Source organism: Osmerus mordax, chromosome 5 (genome assembly GCF_038355195.1).
Source record: "Osmerus mordax isolate fOsmMor3 chromosome 5, fOsmMor3.pri, whole genome shotgun sequence".
Lineage (NCBI taxonomy): Eukaryota > Metazoa > Chordata > Actinopteri > Osmeriformes > Osmeridae > Osmerus > Osmerus mordax.
The window spans coordinates 12,743,210-12,767,237 of record NC_090054.1 but is presented as its reverse complement, the minus strand read 5'-3'; the positions used below and the strand labels follow the sequence as shown (position 1 = coordinate 12,767,237).

General features: G+C 48.9%; 1 protein-coding gene across 1 annotated transcript in view; it reads left to right on the top strand.

Moving 5' to 3' along the window:
- Positions 1 to 23,413, top strand: part of camk2g2 (calcium/calmodulin-dependent protein kinase (CaM kinase) II gamma 2) — a gene marked incomplete in the record, with an annotated part of 51,002 nt that extends 27,589 nt beyond the window's left edge. Inside the window, 16 exon segments of the mRNA XM_067236050.1 lie at positions 560 to 662; positions 1,477 to 1,560; positions 1,718 to 1,812; positions 3,556 to 3,678; positions 4,413 to 4,496; positions 4,656 to 4,698; positions 5,286 to 5,345; positions 7,823 to 7,863; positions 11,837 to 11,920; positions 13,705 to 13,749; positions 14,430 to 14,484; positions 16,281 to 16,382; positions 18,850 to 18,925; positions 19,120 to 19,214; positions 19,609 to 19,859; positions 20,099 to 23,413. Of these exon segments, the coding sequence (XP_067092151.1) occupies positions 560 to 662; positions 1,477 to 1,560; positions 1,718 to 1,812; positions 3,556 to 3,678; positions 4,413 to 4,496; positions 4,656 to 4,698; positions 5,286 to 5,345; positions 7,823 to 7,863; positions 11,837 to 11,920; positions 13,705 to 13,749; positions 14,430 to 14,484; positions 16,281 to 16,382; positions 18,850 to 18,925; positions 19,120 to 19,214; positions 19,609 to 19,841 (1,323 nt within the window).
- Between the last annotated feature and the right edge of the window lie 615 nt (positions 23,414 to 24,028).

Here is a 24,028-nt window from a genome sequence, read left to right as displayed (position 1 = left end):
CATCAATCCTAGAGTTCTTGAGAGAGAGAGAGGGGGGGGGGTGTGTGGCAGAGGCACCCCACACCGCTGCCCAGAGGGACGGGGCTGCTGACATCACAGACCCTCCTGGCCCCTGTTGTCTCCCCGTCTGACGTATGAGGCCTAACAAGCCCTGCTACTCTCTCCCGTTTCCTCTCGGAAACACCCAGACTGCAGGGAGTTGTAGTCCTCTAACCCGCCCAACTGCAATGGCATCGCTGGTCTCTTTATTGATGGACCACGCAGAGCTCCTGGTCCCTACCTGATCCTCTCGTGGTCCTACACAGCCAATATCATCTTGCGGACCTAGACGACAACACGGATATTGGTTTTTCGTTCTTTTTGACAGATGAAAAACTGTGACCATGGCAGTCTGTCTCCATCGGGAGATAAGCTTTCATAAGATCAGCTCTACCCAACAACCCCCAATGTGCCTGTTCAAATTGCTAATAAACTCTCGACTGCCGCATGTACCAGTTCCAGTGTTCAGTACATTCTTTGTGTTGTGCGTGCATGTGTGTGCGTGTGTGTGTGTCCACAGCCAGAGAACCTGTTGCTGGCCAGCAAGCTGAAGGGAGCGGCAGTGAAGCTGGCAGACTTTGGCCTGGCCATCGAGGTGCAGGGAGAACAGCAGGCATGGTTTGGTAAGCTGACACTTTCCAGGGTGGATTTGATTTCCTGGGTAGAACATTTGCAGAACGTGTTAGCAGACCGGTGCTGCATATTTTTTTCACACACCAACGGGATGTTTTTTTCCTTGGATGAACTTCCCCTCCACACACACACACCTCTGATGGTGTCCTCAACAGAGGTTAACAGGCCTTACACACACACACACCTCTGATGGTATCCTCAACAGAGGCTAACAGGCCTTACACACACACACACCTCTGATGGTATCCTCAACAGAGCCTAACAGGCCTCACGCACACATTACTGGGCCTTGATTCGATCCAGCCAGAGAGAGAGCTTGAAGCCGCAGCCTCTCCTCCCAGCCTCTCAGTGTGAGGCTGCCGTCCTGCAGCCTCTCCTCCCAGCCTCTCAGTGTGAGGCTGCCGTCCTGCAGCCTCTCCTCCCAGCCTCTCAGTGTGAGGCTGCCGTCCTGCAGCCTCTCCTCCCAGCCTCTCAGTGTGAGGCTGCCGTCCTGCAGCCCTCAGAGACCCTCCACCAGCACTCTACTGGAGGCCAGGCTGGCTCCATCCAGTCTGAAAGAGCCAGCACTCATTTATATAGGATCCACCCCCCCGTGGGTACCCTTCCATTTGGTGTTTGATGAGGTTATTATGAATGGTCGGCTGAGTCTAAATCTGTAAGTAAGGAGGGGCGGGGGGAGGGGTTACTGAGATGAATGGATCTCAACGAAGAGATTTGAGGTTGAGATGAGAGGTAGACTTCCTGTCCCGATAAGGTCTTGGTTGATTTGTGTGTCTGTTGTGTGTGTGTGTGTCATGCCCTCAGGTTTTGCGGGCACACCTGGCTACCTGTCCCCAGAGGTCCTGAGGAAGGATCCTTACGGCAAGCCTGTAGACATCTGGGCCTGTGGTGAGTGTCGCACGCGTGCTCACTGGTGCGTGCGCCCACGAACGTCTGTATACCGTGTCTGTAGGGCGTGCGTGACGGTAGGTCCGCGTGTATGCGCACGTTATGGGTGCCTGTGGCGGTTTGCGCTAATCCTCTGTGTGTGTGTGTGTGTGTGCAGGCGTGATCCTGTACATCCTCCTGGTGGGCTACCCTCCCTTCTGGGACGAGGATCAGCACAAGCTTTATCAGCAGATCAAGGCCGGAGCCTACGACGTGAGTCCCGACCGTCCGCCTCCCACCCTCTCCTCTATCTACACCTCAGACCGCTGGATCACGGCAGATTTGGGGGTTCCGTGTGCTCGCGGGGACCAGCGGGGGCTGTCCGATGGGCGTTTAGCGTTCATAAGGAGGGCCGGTGTGTGTGTGTGGACATGCTCACAGGTGGGACTCGGTAAACGGGTAGAAGCAATGCGTCGGCACCGAGCGACGCCGTTTGTATGGGCGCGTCCGTTTTCTTTGCCTGTGTCCAAATAATATGCCTGCGTGCGTGCGCGTGTCTGAGGTAGTGTCTGGGTGAGGCCATGGGAGGCAAACCAGAGGCTTTGGGGAAGCAGCCCAAGTGCTTTTGAGTCGGGCTAACAGGAGCTTTTAGCAGCACTCAGGCCATTAGCACTGGAGAGAGAGAGGGAGAGAGGGGGAGAGGGGGAGAGGGAGAGAGGGAGAGAGGGAGAGAGGGGGAGAGGGGGAGACTGACTGACTGACTGACTGACGCAGGGGCTTCGTTCGTTCTGGGGCATGTGCGCTTTTTGAGTGTGTTTCCGCGCACGTGCCGTGTTGCAGACAGACACACACGGTGAGTCAAGCCGAGCATCGACCCAAGTGGTTCCGGTCCAGATTGACGCCCACATTCATTTTTAATTGGCTGTGATCGAGAGATGTGTTTCCCTGACCATTGATCCTGTCAGAGCGAGCCAGGCCTCTGAACTAACACAGGGGTAGGAGTCAGGAGATGGACACACATACACCTGCAAATTAAACATGGCTCAACTGGCGAGTGTGGCTTATAGAAAGTCCTTGGACTTAACATAAATCTAGATGGTCAGTATATATACGAGCTTGAGAAACGACCTGCTATACAGTATCCATCTTAGTTGTGTTTCAATGAGTCTCCTCTACTGTCTGTGCAAAGCCATACGCATAAGGAGTGTTTGCCTCTCCTGATTCAGACCGGGATATTGCTCATTACGACTCAAGTAAACAAGTAAATCAACGATGTTCATCAACCCGGTTATTATTTACTATTCCTCTGGGACATTCGAATGCATTATGGATTTGAATCTGCATGATCCGAGGGGATGGCAGTTCATTAACGCACGTAACGGGAGCGGAGTCAATAAGGAGTCACGACTGCTTTTGTTTTTCACAAACCTGGCAACCCGTTGGCTGTTTCTCCTGATCGAGCATCATTTCCTAGGCCACATGCAGATTCGTATCCTTTTCTCTCTAATTGTCTAATTGTCTCTAATGTCTAATTTGAGATTTGACTAAGTGTCGAGTGATTGCAAATTGATACACAAGTAAATCATTTAATGCCTTGGTAGTTGATTGTGGTGTGACCGAAAAGATCCAATAAATGTTTTTTTTTCACCAGGCAATTAAAAGTCCTCATTATTCCCTTAAAATGAGGCAGCACAATTCTGGTGCGGCCTGAGAATGCTTTTGTGTGTGTCTGTGTGCGTGCGTGCGTGTGTGACATAGGGGTGCAGTATGGACACAGTGTGATTAGAAGGCATTAGCCGGGGTTAAGAGGAGCAGAAAAGCCCTCCACGCACCAGGTCCTACTGGACTCTGTCCTTACACTCACCTGACTGGCCCCTCAGTCCTACACAGCATCCCCATCCCTCAGCGGACTGTGGGTGTATCTACAGCACGTATGGCTTTGTATCAATGTGTATCAACCCATCTCCGTCATACCCCCTTCCCCCTCTCTCCTCCTCCCTGCTCTGCCCCTCTCAGTTCCCCTCTCCCGAGTGGGACACCGTCACCCCGGAGGCTAAGAACCTGATCAACCAGATGCTGACCATCAACCCAGCCAAGAGGATCACTGCTGACCAGGCCCTCAAGCACCCATGGGTCTGCGTAAGTACCCCCCCCCCCCCCCCCCCTCCGTCCGTCCCCCCACAAAACACACACACATCTGAACCCCCCTCATGGACATCTAGTATATCAATATCTACTGTCACCAGGGAAGCGGTTCTATTAGGGATGTCAGGTACTTCTGAGGGCTTCCCTATCATCTGTCTCCATCCCGTAGTCTATTCCGGAAACTCTTTCTTGCTGACAGGTGACTCCATCCACCCCAGCTCTGTATTGATAGCCCCTTCATCCGAGCACATCCGTCTGTGTTAGATCTCTATCCTCCCGTCCCGCCCGTGTGTCCTCCTGGATGACGACCACCCTGCGGCGCTGGCGTTCGGAGCACCTGCTCTCGCCGCGCCCCGGCTCCTCCGCTCAGCCGCTGGCGTGGGATCAGCCCGCGTCCACCCTGTTAGCGACCGCTGTGAAGGCTGCTGTGTCGAGCGCTCGATGGGGGGCCGATGTTCACCTCCTCCTCTCTTTTTTTTTGTCGTCCCCCGCTCTTGTGATCTCCCCACCTCTCTCCTGTTCCTGGGTCTCTCCTGGGCTCTTCTCCTCTCTTCTTTTGCTTCTCTCTCTGTCTCTCTGATCCCTCCCGGTCTCGCTCGTCCTCTCTCTGCTCTCGATCGCTCCTCCTTCTCTCCTCCTTTTCCTCTCTCTCTCTCTCTCTCTCTCTCTCTCTCTCTCTCTCTCTCTCTCTCTCTCTCTCTCTCTCTCTCTCTCTCTCTCCCATGCAGCAACGCTCCACCGTGGCCTCCATGATGCATCGCCAAGAGACCGTGGAGTGCCTGCGCAAGTTCAACGCCCGGAGAAAACTCAAAGTAAGTGTTTAAAATGAGTAAAATCAGTTATGTCCTGTCTCCTTTCGTCCCTCTCTCTCTCTCTCTCTCTCTCTCTCTCTCTCTCTCTCTCTCTCTCTCTCTCTCTCTCTCTCTCTCTCCTCTCGTTCTCTAACCCTAGTGTGTTTCCTGTCTTCCCAGGGAGCTATCCTTACTACCATGCTGGTGTCCAGAAACTTCTCAGGTGAGAGGATGAGTACTTAACGATCTCCGGGTCGTAACCCCATTTGGTTTCAGCTCACTCGAACGTTTAGAAGTTGTATAGTCCAAGTGTCTGGGGACATTTCCATGTTTTATTCCTACCGGGGCCTCTAAGTGGGCCCCCTGAATGGGCTGTTTGTCCTTACATAAACCACCCAACATCCCAAACTCCTTTTATTGCACACTGCTTAGCGTCTGTTCAGTACAGCAGCATCCCAGTTGATGAACACACACGCCTGTTACCACAAGCATAGTTTTTGAAGGCTGGTCAGTTCACTCGACGGCGTGGTGTGACGGGTGACTGCCTCCGGTTGTGACCACCAACATGGCGTCGAAGGTGTTTTTGTGTAAGCGTTGAGGGTTCACGAAAGGGGGGTAAGTGTGGCGAAGGCCCATACGCGTCCCGGCAGGGCTCGTCCCCAAACGGGGGCTGTGTTTGGGGGGGGGGGTAAGGGGAGGGCGTGGGGGGGGGGGGGGGGGGGGCGGTAGGAGGGGACGTAGCGCTCATGCAAGGCCACGCCCTCCTCCCTGCCCGGCCCCGTCCGAACTGAACGCCTCTCTGTCCAATAGTTGGCCGACAGCACACCAGCCCTGCAGCCACCACCAGCACGGCTGCTATGGCACAGGAAGGTATGTCCGCTTAAGGGGGCTGCGACAGCCTGGTGCTGTCAACCGGGCAGTGACCTCCGCCCCGGTCTGGTAGCATGTGACCCCGGGGTACCCCGCCTGTCTGCCCCCCTCCCCACCCCCCTCGCCCGTCTGCACACTGGCACCTTGCTGTTCTTGAGTGGCCCCGTTCGAGCGTCGAAAACATCCTCTCTCACACACACACACACACTTCCTGCCCCAGTGCCCTACCCACACAACCCCAGACCAGAGAGAAGCCACACCCGCTGGCCCAGAATTAGGGTTAGGTACTCCACCACTGTCTGGGCTAAAAAAACGTTGAAACTCGATCAACGCTATACTGATTGTTTTGGACAGAGCGGGTCGTGGCAGCTGACAGGGTGAGTCTCCGGAAGCCTCGTGAACGCACACAAGGGTTCAAGGATGCAGAGTGCATCCGAACATCGGGGACTTTGAAAAGGATCTCCTCGCCATGCGAACACACACACGGACTTAGTACACGGCCAGGGTACCCCCCCCCCCCATAGTATTTCCGTTTGTCAGGAACATGATCTATCCTGCTTCCACGCGGCCTTGCTGCTGTCAGTGAGCTTTTCTCCTGTCCCGTCACCCAGACTAATCACCATCCTTTATCCTTTAACCTCCTTCATCTTTAGTAGATGCACACAAATATACAGCTCCATGTCTAGTAAGTGTGTGTGTGTGTGTGCATGTCTCCGATTCCGATACAACGCAAGCTTCGCCAAGACACATTAAGGGAGGCTCGTTTTGGATTTTCCGACGGTTCTGTCGCTTAAAGCAAGCAAGCATCCGGCTTTTCTTTCTTTTCTTTTTTGTCTTTTTGTTATCCAGAGTGCCCCGGTCGATGGCCATGCCCCCCACATTCCTCTGCATTGCCTGGCACCTCCTGCCAGCCGAGCATGTGTCTCTGCGTCTGCCAGCCTGCATGGGTAGCCAGATGCACCAGGCTCCAAAATCCCCTTCTCATGTTTTTTCTCTCTCTCTCAATCTGTCTCTCTCTCTCACTCTCTCTCAATCTCTCTCTCTCTCTCAATCTGTCTCTTTCTCTGTTGTCTTGCTTGCTTGGTTTTCTGCCCACCGTTCCCCGCCCAAGGAGAGACAGCACACCTACTGGATGTCAATGGCAGCTTTGATTTGATTGGTCATTGATCATCCCGCCCACAGGAAGCCTAGCTCGGGCTGACCCCAACGGACCTGTCACCTTGTTTCTGTCACGTTGTCTCTCGTTTGAATTCCCGGTTTCACAAATGCACCCATTGGATGGAAGTGTATTTAGTGTTAGATGCACCAGTGGAGAGAAATCCCATGATCCCTCCTGGCTTTAGATGGCTAGGGGGGGAACTATCTATACTGGGCCACAAAGTTTGTCTCCTTTTTTTTCCTCCTATGATGCACTCCTCGGCAGAGATGCACTTTGGGAGATGTGGTTTGCTGTGGATTCTGCATGCCCAAGCTTTTGATATGACCCACACGAACCACCTCATCGCATGAACCACCTGCGAACAAGCCTGAGAAGGTTTTTTTTCTTTTTTGTGTGCCTGCAGTCGTCGTTATCAATATTCAGATATCAGGGTACTGATCAATATTATTATTTTTTTCAATCTTGCCTTTTCCTTGCCCTCCTTCCTCTCTTTTTTTCCCCATGGAAGGTAAGGGAATAGGAGAACTGGTTGACGTTTGGTTGAAGTGACAATGACAATACCTGTACGTGTTTGTGTGTGTGCGTCTATCTTCGTGTGTCTTTGAGTGTGTATCTCCGTGTGTCTGTCACCTGTTAGCCTGTCTCTGTGTTTGTTTGTGTTACTCTGTCTGTCGTGGAAGACTCTTTTTTTTACGTATGCACAGTGTGAGTTTTGTCAAGAGCATGTTTGTGATAGACTGTTAGTGTGGGGCATGTGCAGTCCTCTAGAACTGCCTTTTACTCCTAGGTATAGATATCCCATTTTATTCTTCAATTTAAAAAAAAGTGTCGCCGCAAAGTTGGGTTTTAAAGCAGGCGCTGACTTCATATGCTGGTCTTACACTACCCATCATTTGTATTGGGACAGTGACTAGGTACCTTTTAGTTGTTTTGGCTCTGTACTGAAAGACTTATTAGAGTTCAAAAGATGGCACACACAGGCACTGAAGGGATACATACTATAAATACAGTACAGCCAACCTTGAACACAACAAAAGAATAACTGTCCCAATACTTACAGCACGTGACACTGTAAAAATAGCTTAATGTCTCTGCGGTGATGATGCTGATTGGTTCAGTAAAGCACCAGACATAATGCAACTTGACCACATGGGTTCTGCACTAGAGCACTGACGTGTGGGAAACCCTGGTGACCCCACAGAACAAGCATGGTCCTTCACTTCCCGGTTCACCCTTTTTGGTTTCCAGATCAATCTGTGCTGGCTCTGTTGATGTTCTCCTTCTGATTGATGTCCCATCTCTCTTTTCTCTCTTTCAGCATGCAAAAGTTTACTAAACAAAAAATCCGATGGAGTCAAGGTAAGTGTCCAATGTGACATAGAAATGATTGGATTGGGTTTACTGCGCTTTTGTAATCTCTCTTTGTCTTTACTTCCCTCCTTACTCTTATCTCTCATTCTCTCTCTCTCTCTCCTCACACATTTGGTTGTGATGGACTTATTTCTTACTATTCACTGAGGGTGTGGACTAAAGTTGTGGTCTTCACAAGTGAATATTTATAAAAATATCTCTTTAAAAGGTTGTTTAAATATTAGGCAATACAAGTGTAATTTGCCATAGGAAACAAATGGCCATCGGAAGGGCCTTCAAATCAACAGTTCGTCTTAAGAAAGGCTGTCTAGCCCTAACTCTTACCATGTGGTTACAACAGACCACTGCTATTATTCCCAGGGTCCTGAGGGATGATGCTCATGGATCCAGGGCTCGTTTTGTTTTGATCAACGAGGGAGTCGGTGCATGCAGTGAAGCGCCATGATCGACCAGGGTCAAATCTGTCTAAATAAAACCAATCTACACAAACCAATTAAACTTTGTTAATACAGCAGATTTCTTGTTAGTTGCTGTGCAAACTTATCAAAACTCACACAGACACACATATATTTTCAATTTTTTGGAACTATGGTAGAAATGCTGCTTCCAAACAGCTTTAGGATTTTCTCGGTAGATTGCCTTCCCTGTGTGTCCGTTTTGTCCCCCTTCAAAAGCTTTTGTGGTTGTTCTTCTCTGTGGGATCTAACTGGCAGCCTGATTGTCCCAATTTTTTTATTGGTTTATTTTTATTTTTTATGATTCCCTGTTTTCCCTCCTCCTCTCTGTTGCTATCTGTTCAGAAAAGGAAGTCCAGCTCCAGTGTTTATTTGATGGTGAGATCTGCTCCGTGTCTTTCCTATCTTCCTCCTCCCTTTTCTCCACGTCTTCAGCTGTCTTTTCTCCTTCTGCAGTCGGTGGTCTCTCTCTGTCTCTCTCTCTCGCTTGCTTTCTCTCACTTCCTCTCTTGCTTTCTCTTCTCTTTCTCTGTTTTTAGTTGAGATGCTACAGGGTCTGTGGCAATTTTTTCTTGTTGGAATTCCATTGGATCTTCCAACTCCCATCACATCCCTTCCCATTGTCCACACCACCGTCATGTCTTCCCCTTAGAACACCGTACCAACATGGGCGTGCCGTGTGCAACACACACACACACATAATGCAGTACAGACATCCTGTTCCCTGCATTTGCATTCTCCCCTAAATGCTATCTCCAGTGATCAGGCCAAGCCTATCTGCATATGGACCAGCCTTTCTGGCTCTCCTGCCCCATCCTCACCTTGCCCTTCTACACAGGCAAAGTGGAGGGCTGGGGGCAGTGCCAACAGCCAGGCCAGAAACCCAGTGTCACCCTCTCTTTCTCACAGTCAGTCATAGCGTCCTCCAAAGAAGCAGTCAAGTCGAGAACAAAGGGCAATCCATTCCCTTCTGGAACGGGAACATTTCAAGTAGCCCATCGCGTTCCGTGTGAAAAGGGAACACACAAGGGACTCTTTCTCCCGGTCGACGTACCCGCCCAGACACATCAAACCAGCTGATTCTCGTCTCTATGGCAATAGTAGTGTAGCCCATGGCAGCTGGCTTGGCCTGGCAACAGGGTAAGGGCATTAAACCAATTGTTAATTTATTTTTCCTTTTTTTCTTTCTTTCTTTTTATTGGACTCTCATGTTTTTCCCTCAAGTGAAACACCCTCTTCTCCATTTTCCTTTCCTGTCTTGGTTGCCTGCAGACAACTGTACGCAGCAACACATTAGTAACTAGAGATGTTTCCAGCCAAGGATTAGTAAAGCCACTTCACAATCAACCCCTAAACCCTGCTTTTTATTCAGGAGTGGATATCAGAACTTTTTGGCAGGTGGAAATAATGTGGTCATAGCACCATCTTGTCATGTGTTTGGATGATTTGGAATTGCTGCCATATTGTTTCCACTTGTCCAGTCCACTCAGATATCTGTTGTAACAGTGTTTAAGGGATCATTTGTGACTGTTATATAGTACAGGGTACTTTAAAGAAAGATTCTTGTCACAACCACAATACGTTAGACACTTCCAAACGTGGCAACAACCAATGGCAAGTGGCCTGAATTTAGATAGCTTTTGCGCTTTGAAAGTGTCTACAAATATATAACGTCACTTTAAGGGAGTCACTAGCAGCAAAGAGAAAGAGGCCAACAGGCACTGAGGATGTGTGCCGCATGCATAGTTAATCATTGCAAAGCTCCTCTTTCCAAACATCCACAATGTTAGAGGTCCATCACACACCATTGGGTTAACCTCTGTCAGTGCAATATGACTGGTGCCCACCATCACATCCACCTCACCCCCTCCCATTGGTAGTCATTATTTTGTCCCTAGTTTGTGTTATAGGAGAAGGAGTACAGGTATAAGGTAGGCCAGACTCCTAAGGCTAAATTCACGACAAAAAGTATGTGAATATCTGTACTGCCCTGTTTGATAATGGCTCTTTCATCTTGCATGAATGTCAAGAGTCTTAAAGGTGACACCAGGGCTTTTTATCACCAGAAAGTGCCTTGGCACCTTCTGATACTTCAACGGCATTTTGCCCGTTAATTGATGTAATTTACAACTTGACATTACGTTAAGATATTAAAGAGCCTTCTTGGTTTATTGATGTCAGGCCTTGGTACAGGAAATTACACTAAACTAACCCAGGGTGGGTGACGTGGCTATTAATAAAGTTCAGCATTAAAAGATCAAACTAGGAATGTCCTTTTAGATCCCAAAAAAGTTACTTTTTTTGTGCCAAAGCAATGTAATCACTAGGGATGGTTAAATAAACAAACCCAAACTGGAGATAGACTAAACAGCTACACTACAACCCAACTATACAAAACAATCCGTATTTAACAGGTAGGCTGTAAATCGACTCTCCTGATTCTTTCTCCAACCTCCTCTTATAAACCTCACCATACACTTCATTAACGGAAAATAGTTTTGCGGCAATTTCAATGTAGGAACACCTCCTCGTCAAGGCCTTTCACTGCATGCACAGGCGCGAACAGTTAGCTACAGCTATTCACTCGAATGTACAGGACCACAGTTTGGAGCCACCTGGTTAACTGGATAGACTCCTGCTGGTTCGGTTCGAGGTTGTGCTAACTGTGTTCCCTGCTGTTCTCAGAGAGACCGTGATGTCTTTTACCCCAGCAGGTACCTATCAATATTGATTTTGAGAGGCCTGGGTATTCTCCTGTTACCACCTCTCCCCGAGTGTTTAGACAGCGCATGTGTCTTCATATTCCTGTTTATTTAGAGAACGTGGCTATCCCTGTGCCATGTCTTGAGTGAAAAGATTGTAGACACTCATGCAACACGACGTCACATTGGAGAGGTAGACACAGACACTTCAAACGGCCAATTGGAGACGTTCACACGCAGGCATTGGGAAAATGGAAGGCAAGCGCTAACGTCACTTAGCGTGTCAAGAATGCTAATGTTGCTCCCCCTGAAGTGTCAGGGCCTTCAGAGTGCGCCTCTTTCTCCCTACAAATTCCTTTTGACGCTCAAAGGAGGCTGTCATTTTGTGTGCTAAAGAGAAGAAGAAAAAAAACTGCTCGCGGAATTTTTAAGCGCCCGTACGGCAGACAGCATTCAACAATTGTTTCCAGAAACGCACCAGACATACCCCGCTCACTGGATGAAAATGAGACATCTCTCTCTCTCTCTTTCTCGTTCTCTCTCGTTCTCTCTCTTTGTCATACACACACGCAAACCTACAGAGACTCTTGCCGAGCTTTGAGCTCAAGACGGGAGTGTGTAAGGAAGAGATCCAGTAGCCTGTCATTTTGTCCACTGTATCTTATCTGTCCTACTGGAGTAACACTAGGAACACACACAGCTGCTGCAGCCTTGCATCTCAGCTCCGTAGGATAGACTGGACAGCTGTAACACTGTTGAGCAGAAGTCATTTTGTGTTGTTGTTGTTGTTTTTCTTTGCCCCAGCCGCTGACAAACAACAATAAAAACAGTGTAGTAAGCAGTACCAGCAGCACCAAAGACAGCAGCATATCATCTTCAGCACCAATGGTATCTCATCTATACTTGGTTTCTCTCATCCTTGCTTTGACTGACATTGTTGCCTATTTTAGTCCAATACCGTTCCGTTGAGTTTTGTTCCATCATTTTCTTCCTCCCCATCTGTTCATCTCATCCCCTCTTTGGTGACCCCCCCCCCCTGTTCTTTTGACCCTCCCTTCCTCCTTCCCTTCCGCCCTCTCCTCTCCACCTTTGTTTTTTTCGAGATAAACTGTGTGATGTCGGAGGAGGTTTTGATTAAACGAAACAACTGGTCTGTGCCTGTGACCCCTCTCTCTAGGCTTCTGTTTTACCCGGATACTGGAGCAAAATAATACACAGATAGGAGGGTATCAGCTTGACAGCTAGTTTACATGTTCTTTAACCGTGTTAAATAGTATAGTTTAAATGTATGTGCACAGGTTACATCTTTAGAGTTAGTAAATGCAAACTACATAAAATACCATTTGTATTACAGACAATTGTAGACGACTACAGCATTGTTCTGTATGGGTAAAACAGGAGCCAGACTTGGTTGGAAACAGAGATATCCCACTTGTAGAAAATGCAGTCCCTCTGTGTGGGTCTCACCAATGTGACCCCCCTCCCAAGTGGTACAGTCCTTGCACTCTGCCTCAAAGAAACAAATGACATGATGGGAGCACAGAATCGAATGGCCTTAAATTGAAAATCAGAGCTGGTGCCTGCCAGACGGACTGTCCACTTACATTGTCCTGGGAGATTGTGGGCCTGAAACCTCAATGAAGCCATTTAATCTGAGACCAAACCCATTGTGGCACATTGCTCCGTAATCACCACTCTGGCAAGAAGACAAAAAGAGACTTGCATTTCTGACAATCGCATTATGACATCACTGTCGGCTTCTCCTCCAGTCCTCTCATGCACGGCCCTGTCCATGCATTAGCCGCATGCTCCTCCTGGCTTTTTTCTAAATGGCCAGATAAACGATGTGTATGTGTTCTTAAGGCCTCTAGAGACTCTCAAGTAGTAAACCAGATAGGCCTTCTGTACATGAACCTATATTAGCTCTATATATAAGAGCTTCAGGCTATGGACCTAAGAGCCAAGCCTGGCTAATAGTCTAACGGAGCGACTGCATTTTCATGTTGGTTCTTTAAGACTGTATGTTCTTTGCTGTTGGGATGCAATAAGGGCTTGGTGATGGGCAGGGCAGTCTGTGTGGGTATTTGGCGGGAGTGGGAGAAGGGGGGGGGGGGGTCATTGCATTTGGGTGTGTTGTGTCTGAATGATGATATGTGGCAGTGTGGGCTACTAGGCGCTTTTGCGACGAGTGTTTCCATGGTAACTGTGTGCCGACAGGGTCCAGATTGGGTTTGGGTTGGCGACAGAGGGGCGGTCAACCCGGTCTGACCCAGACCTCCCAAACCACCCCCCCCCCACCCCCCTGTCATTCTCAATCTGGACTCTGCACACCTCTTTATGTGCCCTTATACATGCTCAAGACCCTCCTTTAGGTTTGGCAGCTCCATGTAAAATGATATGGTGTTGGGACAGCATGGAAGGGATAGGTATGGCTTCATAACAGTACTGTGTAGTATACAATCCAACTCCTCCCCCCCCCCCCCCCTCCCCCCTTCCATCGGGACCCCTTTAGCAGGACCCAACTGCTACCTCTGTGCTGTGGCTCCAGTGCTTTGCCGTGTGTGCGTGTGCTCACGATGTGTGTGCAGGTCGTGCGTGTGTGTGTGTGTGTTCCACATGCCCGGCTCCCTGGTGGGTTCCCTGCATGGTAAACTGTCTCCCACTTCCCCTAGGAACCACAGACCACTGTCGTGCACAACCCAGCTGACGGCACCAAGGTAAGACACTTCCATACCTGTAACCTCTAGAGCCGCCGCTAACACCAGTACTGGCTTCTCTGCACACTCACTAGTACGGACACCTCGCTTCTGTAGAGAACTCACTAGTACGGACACTTTGCTTTTGTAGAGAACTCACTAGTACAGACACCTCGCTTTTGTAGAGAACTCACTAGTACAGACACTTCGCTTTTGTAGAGAACTCACTAGTACGGACACTTTGCTTCTGTAGAGAATACTCACTAGAGCACTAACCTTCTAAAGTCACTGTAGTATACATAATGCTTCCTGTGGCACAACCACTAACAGGAGCAGTGATTTGCACTGACTCAAGTCACTAATGCCGACTCACGCGCACTCCCTCGCACACTTTGCCCACACACTAATCCTCCCACCTCACCAAACCAACTGCTTTGGTGTGTGTGGCTCTGTGCGCTTGCTCCGTCCCGCTGGCTTTGCTGGTTTGTGCGTTCCTGGGAGGAATCCATCCACCTGTCTTGTCTGTCTGTCTGTCAGCCTGGGGAAAAGGTCACCAAGTTCCTCGTCAACCACCCTCCGCCACCAGCCTAACCCCCGCCACTCAACACTGACCGCTCTCTGTTTCTGCACCTCCCTGTCCGTCGCTCCTGCTCCCTCTCTCTATCTCCCTCCTCCGCCTTTCTCCACCCTGTCCCCCACAGGGCTCCACGGAGAGCTGCAACACCACAGAAGAGGAGGATATGAAAGGTAGGAAAGGTACACGTCAAACTTTCACGTATTCTGCACGTTTTCTTCACTTCCTGTCGTATTGTGTGACTGTCACACTGTCAACTCCGGCTAGGCATCAGAGAGTTAGCCTTTTGGGGGTTTCCTCGTACCAGGTCATGAATAGGATGCATGCGTGAACAAGCTGTGTGGAGGTTAAGGGAGAGTTTGAAATAAGTCAAAGCTAGCGAGCTAGCTTCGATGTAGTTCTGTTCCCTCAACAACGAGCATCGAATACACTGTAGGTTACAATGCTACTTCAGAGAACCTATAACGGCCGATACAGCAAGTGAATGGTGGGTGAGTGTGTACTACAGTGAACATCTGCATGGTTTGGTACATCAGAAGAGACAGGCAGACGGTGTGTGTGTGTGTGCCTGTAGGTGGAAATCCATTCTATACATGTACGGACAGCATGGCAGTGTTCAGGAACAGGTTTCCACAACTCCTCAGAGGCTCTGGGAGAGAAAGGCAGATCAGGCTAGCAGTGCCGATCAGACTGAGCCTGGCTGAGGCACAGACTGAGGCCTTATATGTCCTGCTTTTGCTTCCCCTAATTCCCCTTAGTTTTCAAATAGACTCCCCATTCTCTATCATCTCCCCTGGGCTCAGATAGTTGGCACTGGGCTGCACTTGAACTTGTGTTTGTGTGTGGGTGTGTGTTTGCGCGCGTGTGTGTGTGCGCGGTGCTATCAGCCTGCACCGTAAACCTTCAACTCCATAACGGGGTGTGTTCCGTTGAGTGGTGAACTTCAAGGTTTACAAGTTTACAAGCTCAGCCTTTTTACTGCTAGTTCCAGAGCACTGTTTAGAGAAGGGCTCTGGCCTGTTTTAACTGGCCGCTTAAGCCGTGTTCACAAGTGTAGCAGCAGTCAGTGGAGCATGAGTGACATGGGATCCGCGAAACAAGCATCTTCACTTACGCACACACACGTACACACATACACGCACCACACACACACACAATATGTTGCCCTTACGGCTCCTCATGGGAAAATTAGTCTTTTTTTTTATTTTACAAGGACACTCTCGCATCGAACCGTCAGGCAAACATAGCAACGGTCTCTAGGTCCGGAGGTGACCGGCCCACTGACGTCACTGCGCCGGGCAACGACAAGGCCCCACATTCTGAGAGAGGGTGAAAATATCTCCCGAAACAAAGCCCTCTTTCAGACCTCCTGTACACAGAAACACATGCATGGCACACAAAGACGAACTCAATCGTATTGACTTCGTACAGTATGGTTCCAGAAGCCCAGTTTACAGTAGGGGTGGGGGTGGGGGGGGGGGGATAAAGAGGGTAAATATTGTCTCCGACAGACCGGAGCATTCCATTTTCTCGCTCTCACGGTGTTGTGGAAGGCCTGTGTGTTGCGCCGGTGGTGTGGCAGAGTAGGAGCACAGACAGAGAGGCATGACAAGCTCTGACTGGGAGGGGCTGGGGCTTATGACAGAAAAGTAGGCTTATTTAAACATTGTGATTCAATGGTTTGGTGGTCTGTTGGTGTGTTGTGGTGTTCTCTGTGTGATGTACTGTAGTTGTGTGACATGAATTGTCTCCTGTGTCTTTTTTTTCGTCTGGTATTTGGTGCTGTGGGGTTTAATTGTCGTACTCTAATGGTCTCTGTACTGTACATCTTCTCAGAGTGTGTTTCAATGTCCAGAGGGCATTGGCTTGGAAACGAGGCACTGTGTGGTACTTGTCGACAGTAGTAACAAAAAAAAAAATGGTCTGACCTCGCTATGTCTCTCTCTGGCCTTGTGTGTGTGTGTCGCGGCGGGGGCAGTGTCTGCGTGCGGGGCTAGCGCCGACAGCGCAGTGGTCAGCCAGTGCAGTGCCAGTGAGGAGCAGAGCCAGCAGAGCCAGGCCCCTCACTGCCCACCCGCCTGTAAGTCAGCAGCAGCCTCCACACCTCCCACCCCCACCCCCCCTCCTCCTCCTCTCTCAACTCTGACCTCTTCTTACACGGCTGTCCCCTCTCGAGAAGGTCCTCTTTCGGACAGTCGCCTCTGAAACTGACCCCAACTCTGTCCCCCCCCCCCCGTTCTAACCCTGTCCCGCCATCCAAACTGTCCCCCTTGAGAATGTTCCCCCTGATTCGTCCGGCCCCCTTGTTGTTGCTTGCACTCCTAGTTACGCTGCGTCGTGCAAAAATGTCTTGATCTGTTCCACCCCCATGTATATTTCTTGAGCTCTTTCCATGATGCAGCATCTCTCGAATGTGTACTTGAGTGACAACGACCTCGGGTGGGTAGGATCCCCCCCCCCCACCCCCCCCCCCCCAAAAAGTATTGGATTTGAAGTCCGTACGGTTGTTGAATGTCAAGTTACGGTGTCTCCAGTGCGTGTGCCTGTGTGCGTTCCTGTGTGTGTGTTTGTTCCCGTGTGTGTGTGTGTGTGTGGTCCTCTTCGTACTGTCATCCCTCTGACACGGCTCGTCTCTCTCTCTCAGGCCTCTCCTCGAGGCCAGCTCCATGCCCTCCTGGTGTGGCGGCGACATTGCGGACCCACATGCGCCCACGCAGCCCCTCTTATCTCACAGAAACGTTGCGCTTCTTTTTCACCGACTCTCCTTCTCCCGTGGCGAGTAGTGAGCAGTGATAGCCTTCTGAGGCCCGCTGCCCTTTTTAGGTATTCATCCGTCCGTCCGTCCGACCGTCTCTCCAGAACCCCCCGAGGGTTGAGCGGATCCGGCGCGAGCCAGACCCTGACACCGGGACCTGTGTGCTTGCCGAACAGATATCTCCACGACGACTCGTGTTGCTCTGCCTCTGTCTCTCTGTGCTCTCTATCTGTCTATCTTTCTCTCTCTCTCTCTCTCTCTCTGTATGTCTGTAAGTCACCTGTCTGTCTATTCTTCTTATCTTTCAGTCTGTGTGTCCGTTCTGTCTTTGTACTCTTTCTTCTTTGTATGTCTGTCTTTTTAGTCTGTCTGTGTGTTCTGCCTGTCTGTCTGTCTGTCAGTCAGTGCGTCTATCCATCTGTTGGGTCTGTCTCTTCGCCGTGTCATTTATCACCGTGACTGGGTTTGATGGTGGGCTGCTGCCCCCTGCTGGTCCAGTAGCTCCCCGCTCCCCCACCTGCCGCGTCAGCTAAACCCGACGTTTAATCTGCGTGCACGCGTGTCTGTCAGTCTGTGAATGCCGCGCGACGCCTGTGTGCCTGTGGATTCGAGCGAACGATGTCGTCAAACTGCGATTTTGCCTCGATAGATTTCTCAGTTGCACACGATGCGATACGACGCAAACAAAGCTTTGAGACACACGCACACAAACACACGCGCACACACTTCTGGGAGGTCGCGTTGCCCCTCCTGCTGACATTAATGACACGGCGGCCATTTTACGCCTGTCATCGTGTTGTCTTCCAGCTGCCCCCCTGCACGAAGATGCTCAAAACACCAAATCAGCTCTGAGCGCCTGTCCTGACTTAGAGTGTGGGCTGCCTCCACCAGGGGGCAGCAGCGTGCTGCTCAGTAAGTGCTGCTGGCTCTGCTGCCTCGTTGCCTGGCAGCAGAACCAGCATATCATTCAGGTGTTTATTCCCCTGGCTTTAGTCGCTAGCTAACTTCGCTGTGCTGCTGGCTTAGCTTGTGCGTGGACATTCACAGTAAAGACTTAACACCAAGCTTTGTCCCTAGTAACAACATGACATACACGCTGCAGCCAACATTAGCAAGCTTCTAAACAGCCAGGCTAGTGCCCAAATTGCCAGTTCATGAGTCCAATGACAATGTGAACTGTATACAACTGAATACAAACTGTACCGTTTGTATATTAGGGGTGCTGTGTGCGCTTGATAAAGGCTCTGTGTGCTGCGTGGATTTGACCCACTTTGTGAGGTTCTTCTAAAAGTTTGGACTATCTGTGTTTGTTTGTGTGTTCCTGCTTGTGTGTGCGCATCTCTAGCTTCTCATGTGTGGCCCTCTGAGGCTACTTGGGTTGATTGGTGGTCTTCGGGTGTGCTACGGGGTGTGTGTCAAAAGAAATGAACCAGCAGGAGATGTAGGCAAGGATGGACAACAACAAACTCAAATGTTTGCCCGTTATCTGTGAACAGGGATTTCAGACTTAAAACAGGGTCTTGGAAGGAAGATTTGGGGCTCAGACAGTTAGGACTGACAGATTATACTCCCCAGAGAAGCCTTCACCCTACGTATGTCTACCATCGTAATGAAGGTGGTCATCATTCTGTGGTTCTGCCACTAGCCCATGTTAGGTATAAACCCAGGAAGCAGAATACAAGTGTTGCATGGGGAGGGATAACTTCACCTCTAGGGTTTGCCAGGACTTCTCTAAGCTTATCTGATCATCTCTCTCTGTCTGTCTTTTGTCCTCGGTTTCTCTCCATTTCAGCTCGCAAGCAGGAGATCATCAAGATTACCGAGCAGCTGATCGAAGCCATTAACAATGGTGACTTTGAGGCTTACACGTGAGTCATGGGCCACTGGGCCAACCTTCGTTGTCATTCCGTGCTCCTGTTTGTTTGCCAATAACATTGCCGTCCAATGACTAGACCTTTTTTTTGGTTCTTGTTCAAAATACTTCACAAAAACAGAGTCCAGGCTTGGTTGCTGGTCCAGTATGTTTTGAGTTGGGGAGATGTTGAAGCTTTTTCTTCTGCAGGAGAATCTGTGACCCTGGACTGACCTCGTTTGAACCGGAGGCTCTTGGGAACCTGGTGGAGGGCATGGACTTCCACAAATTCTACTTTGATAATTGTACGCACATCCCTCTACTTTCTGACCTGAGTAAACAATAACAATGAAATGTTTGTCGGATGCTGTCATAAGCGCCACCAGACTGACATAAGGTGGAGCTCAAGCCCTAAACGTTGACATTGCATTTACATTTTAGTCATTTAGCAGACGTTCTTATCCAGAGCGACTTACAGTAAGTACAGGGACATTCTCCCCGAGGCAAGTAGGGTGAAGTGCCTTTCCCAGGGACAAAACGTAATTTGGCACGGCCAGGGATCGAACCAACAACCTTTTGATTAATAGCCCGACTCCCTAACCGCTCAGCCATCTGACCATCTGACCACCCATCTGACATCGTGAGTCTTATATATAATGCATCTTTTGTCTGTGAACCATGTCTGTCGTCCTCCTCCAGTGTTGAGTAAGAACAGTAAGCCGGTGCACACCACCATCCTCAACCCGCACGTCCACCTGATTGGCGAGGACGCCGCCTGCATCGCCTACATCCGCCTGACGCAGTACATGGACAGCCAGGGCCGCCCGCGCTCCTGCCAGTCGGAGGAGACGCGCGTGTGGCACCGCCGCGACGCCAAGTGGCTCAACGTGCACTTCCACTGCTCGGGGGCGCCCGCCGCGCCCCTCCAGTGAACCTTTACCAGGCCCCAGGTACACCTGCCAGTGGCTCGCTCACACACACGCGGGCACACATACACACAGAGGATTTCTTCGACCCTAAACATGTAGCGGGAAAAGGATGAGTACACGCTTGACTGTCGGGTCTGATTCTGACGCTTGCTTGTACACTCTTTTTGTTCTCTCTCTCTGTCTCTCTCTCTGTCTCTCTCTCTCTGTCTCTCTCTCTCTCTGTCTCTCTCTGTGTTTGTCCCTTTCTGTCTTTCTGTCAGATTTGACCTGAATTCTGAAGCTGTTTGGAGCATTTTCTCTCCGTGGTCGGATTGGCGCCAAGGAGCCCAGCCGGATAAGACCGCTTGAAGTTTGAAAAAAAAAAACACAAGGGGGGGAAGAAAAAAAAAATATATACATAACAAAATAGAATATTTAAACCGCCAACCGCTTGTCTGACCGATCGACAACACCGACCACCCTTGTCGCTGAGGGCTTGCCGAGGCAGCAGCCCCGCCCTCTGGACGGTGCATGCTTCTGATGCCCACATGGGGCACTGTCTTCTTATTTTCTTTCATGGATCCATCTTTTTTTGGGGGGGGGGGAAAGGTGTTTGAAGTATTAACAAATGTACAAGAAATATTTCAATTTTCGTTTAAAAAAAAAGAATAACAAAAACATATCCTTCACACATGATCTTTTTAATATTTTTTTTTTTTCCTCTCCCAAAAAGGAAGAGCACACACTCCTCATTTTAGCGAAGATGTGTTTTTTGCTTTGTTAATTTCACAGTTAACATGTATATCTATTTTGATGCATTGAAATGGTAATAGGGAAAATGAGGACGTAAACAACTAAATTACAGTATATTACTTAATATCTGAATTAAAAGCACCAAAGTGTAGACTTTAGACATTTTTTGCATATAAAGACATTTGTTTTCATGTAGAAGTAAGCTTTTTGGGGAAGTGAGGGGGGGGTTACGTTTTTTAGTATTCCAATGTGTTAATGTGGATCTTCGTTTTTATCTTCTGAATGATGCTGTATTTGAAAGTATTTTGTGTTTAAAGAGAATCCTTTTTACAAATGGGACTTTATTTAACGTAGTTATGAAATACATAGATATTTATAAGGAGAAGGGGAACAACTCTTTCCTTTCAGGGTTTGGAGAAGGGAGGTGTGTGTGTGCGCGCCTGTGTGTGTGGATGTATCGATGTCCCCTGTATCCTTGTAACTCCCTTTGCGACTCCTAGCTTCGTTTGTGCGTTGGGGTCCTGCGTGTAAATCCATCCACACACGGACGTGTCCACACATGTGCTGTGCCCTTTGGGTCTGTATGCCAGCCTGCTCTTCAGCCACAACCTCTTGACCAGCACAACCTGAAGTTGCAGAACACTCCCAGTTAGATGCTATCTGCCTCTTGGCCACTAGAGGGCACAATAAAACAGTCTAGCTTCTGGAGGCCCAGCACTCTCCCACACCGAGGCTTCAAACACAAACCCTGAAAGTGCAAACGACACCTCTCCCTCCTGTAAGGTTTTCTACTATGATTTAAGCATGTTTAATTAATACAAGGATGACAACAACAACAAAATAATGAATTTAAAATGGCCTGTACTGTTTTGCACATGAACTTGAGACTCAATGCTGTTGTGTTCACCTTTTTCCTGAGTGGACGTTTCTGCAACTTCAGGTTAAGCTAGCCCACTCCCCGGGGGATCTGTTTCTATGACGATCCCTGGTAAACCACTCCCCCCATCCCGTTGTCACTGTCTCACTCGCGCCACTCTGTTGAAGATGATGTCACTCTTTTGCCTGTCTCTTGTTCTGGTCCTGTTCTTGAACACTGTATATTGTCTGTCTTAGCTTGCCGTACCTCTGTCAAATTCATGGGCACGGAATAGCATGTTAAAAAGGAGAAAGCAGTGAAAGTCTGGGATTGGTTCATGGCCAACTACCAGTGACCAAATGTTTTTTGATGGCTGGTGATTGGACAAGACAGAATATTTGGATGGGAGGCGGACTTAGTGGCTGGTGTTTTGGGAGCCATGCTGAAGGCAATCAATGGATTGGTCCATTTTGTAATGGTTTGTAATGGTTTATAGTTAATTGTACTAGCTGTTAGTGGTCTTAGTGTTTGCTTCTGGATAAACTCAGTTGTTTGTTTCCAGGAATTGAAACTGTAAATATGGGGGGGGGGGCACTATCGAGTCTGGGGGTGGGGCCAAGGCTTCTGGCCAATCGCAGCTAAGCCTCCTCTCTCTCCGTCCCCCGACCCCATCACACATGCATAAACAATCCCAATAAAAAGTCATCAATAAACAATCAGTAAAAAGTAGACTCCACCGCACACACAGAGAAACTCACGTGCACAGGATGCTGTCAGTGCACACCTATTTGGTACCCGCATCAAGAAACACATGAACCAGTTTCCCTTTTAAAACATATCGTACAAACATATTGTGTCGATGGTTAGCCATTGGATCGCTGTTTGTCACCGTGCAGTTGAACCGTGTGTGTGTGTGTATGTTTGTGTGTGTGTTTGACTTTGTACCATCAAGAGTGAAGCCTGCTTCAAACCTGTGAGCCGCTCCCATCGTAACGTGCACTCCATCAATCCTGTCAGAGGACGGGCGTTTAAGGTCAAAGAAAACATCTCGAAATGATTGAACCGTGATCCAACATGATATCGAAGCGTGTCGGACAGCCGACGCGTCGCCGCGAACGTGCCCCGTCGCCACGCCACGAGTCGCGTGGTGACACGCCCGCCCCACCCTGGCAACTACGCCGTGACATATCCTCCTTGCCATGAGACTGTCCCCTTCCCCCTCCCCCCAACCCCTCTTCCACACCATGACGATGATGTATACAGTACTAAACCGTGTGATGTTTTACTGGCTCTGCGTAGTGTTCCTGACTTTGTGCCGTGGGCCCTGGCTTCTCTTCTCCTCTGTATCTAGCACCCCGTCAGGCCAGGCACCTCCATCCATAGTGTGTTCACGCAGCCATGGGAATGTTCTTGTATCCGAGTAGAAAAACGATGCGGTGACTACGACTCGAGTTATCAAAACAGGGAAGGAGGAAATTGGAGTGAACCGAGAGGGGGGAAATAGTTCCCCCCTCTATTCTACTGTTACCTATCTGATTAGCTGGAAGGAGGAGAGGCGCCTTGATCCACTTACAAAAAAAGAGATGAAATACTGAAAATAACAATTAAAAGCCACACACTCTTAACAACCAAACTCTATATGCAGTTTTACAAGAGGAAGAAATATGCATGTCTACTTTCTGGTAATATTTTTCACTGTCTGTGTTTACTTGATTAAGTAATGGAAATCTGTATATGTTACCTGCATCCTAAAGGTTTATTGAAAAGGCTCTGTCTCAAATATTGAAATCAAGTGATGTATCACATAAAAAGTGCAAAAAAAGATATATATTAAAAGCCTTAGCTTGGTATGTTCCCCTTTTAATAGTAAATGTATTGCATTGTAACCATATACTAAGGGGCTTCATATGACTATACTCTTGAGTTCTCATTTGGATGCTGGATTTTGCATGACCATACAATTAATAAAATCATGAATTTAAAACTATCAAGTGTTTGTTTGAATGTCAGTAGATCATATCTTTGTTATTATTGAAACGATCTTGAGAAGTATTTAATAAAAATCGAATTTTAACATAGGGTGTGTCTACGTTCTCATTGGGTACACGTTTCTATAGTTACGGCGCAGGCTAGTCCCTATGGTAGATGACTGTAGCAGGGTGTTGAGAATAAGACACATTTGATTTCGAATGAAGTATCGATTCAACAGGGCACCACCTTGATATTATAATATCATCTTCCAATTACAATGACAACAGTATGGGAAACAGCTGACTCAACCAAGTCTTTATAGACACCATAACTAGGACTAATAGAAAATGGAAGCTAGAAAAGGCTTTGAAAGAGATACCATAAAGGCATTAGAGATGAAATCTATTCTGTATTCTGTACCCTCTCTTGTTAATCAGATTGCACTCAAACGAGAAAGGCTGAATATCGTGTTACATTATTAACAGCATGAACCCGCCCACGTCATTCATAAACACACATCCACCCAGTCAGTTATGCGTCAGTCAAAATAATAAATAGGCATAACCTTCGGACCATATGATTATTTTATTGCCAGATGCTCCTGTAAGCCATCACACGTCAACACCTATAT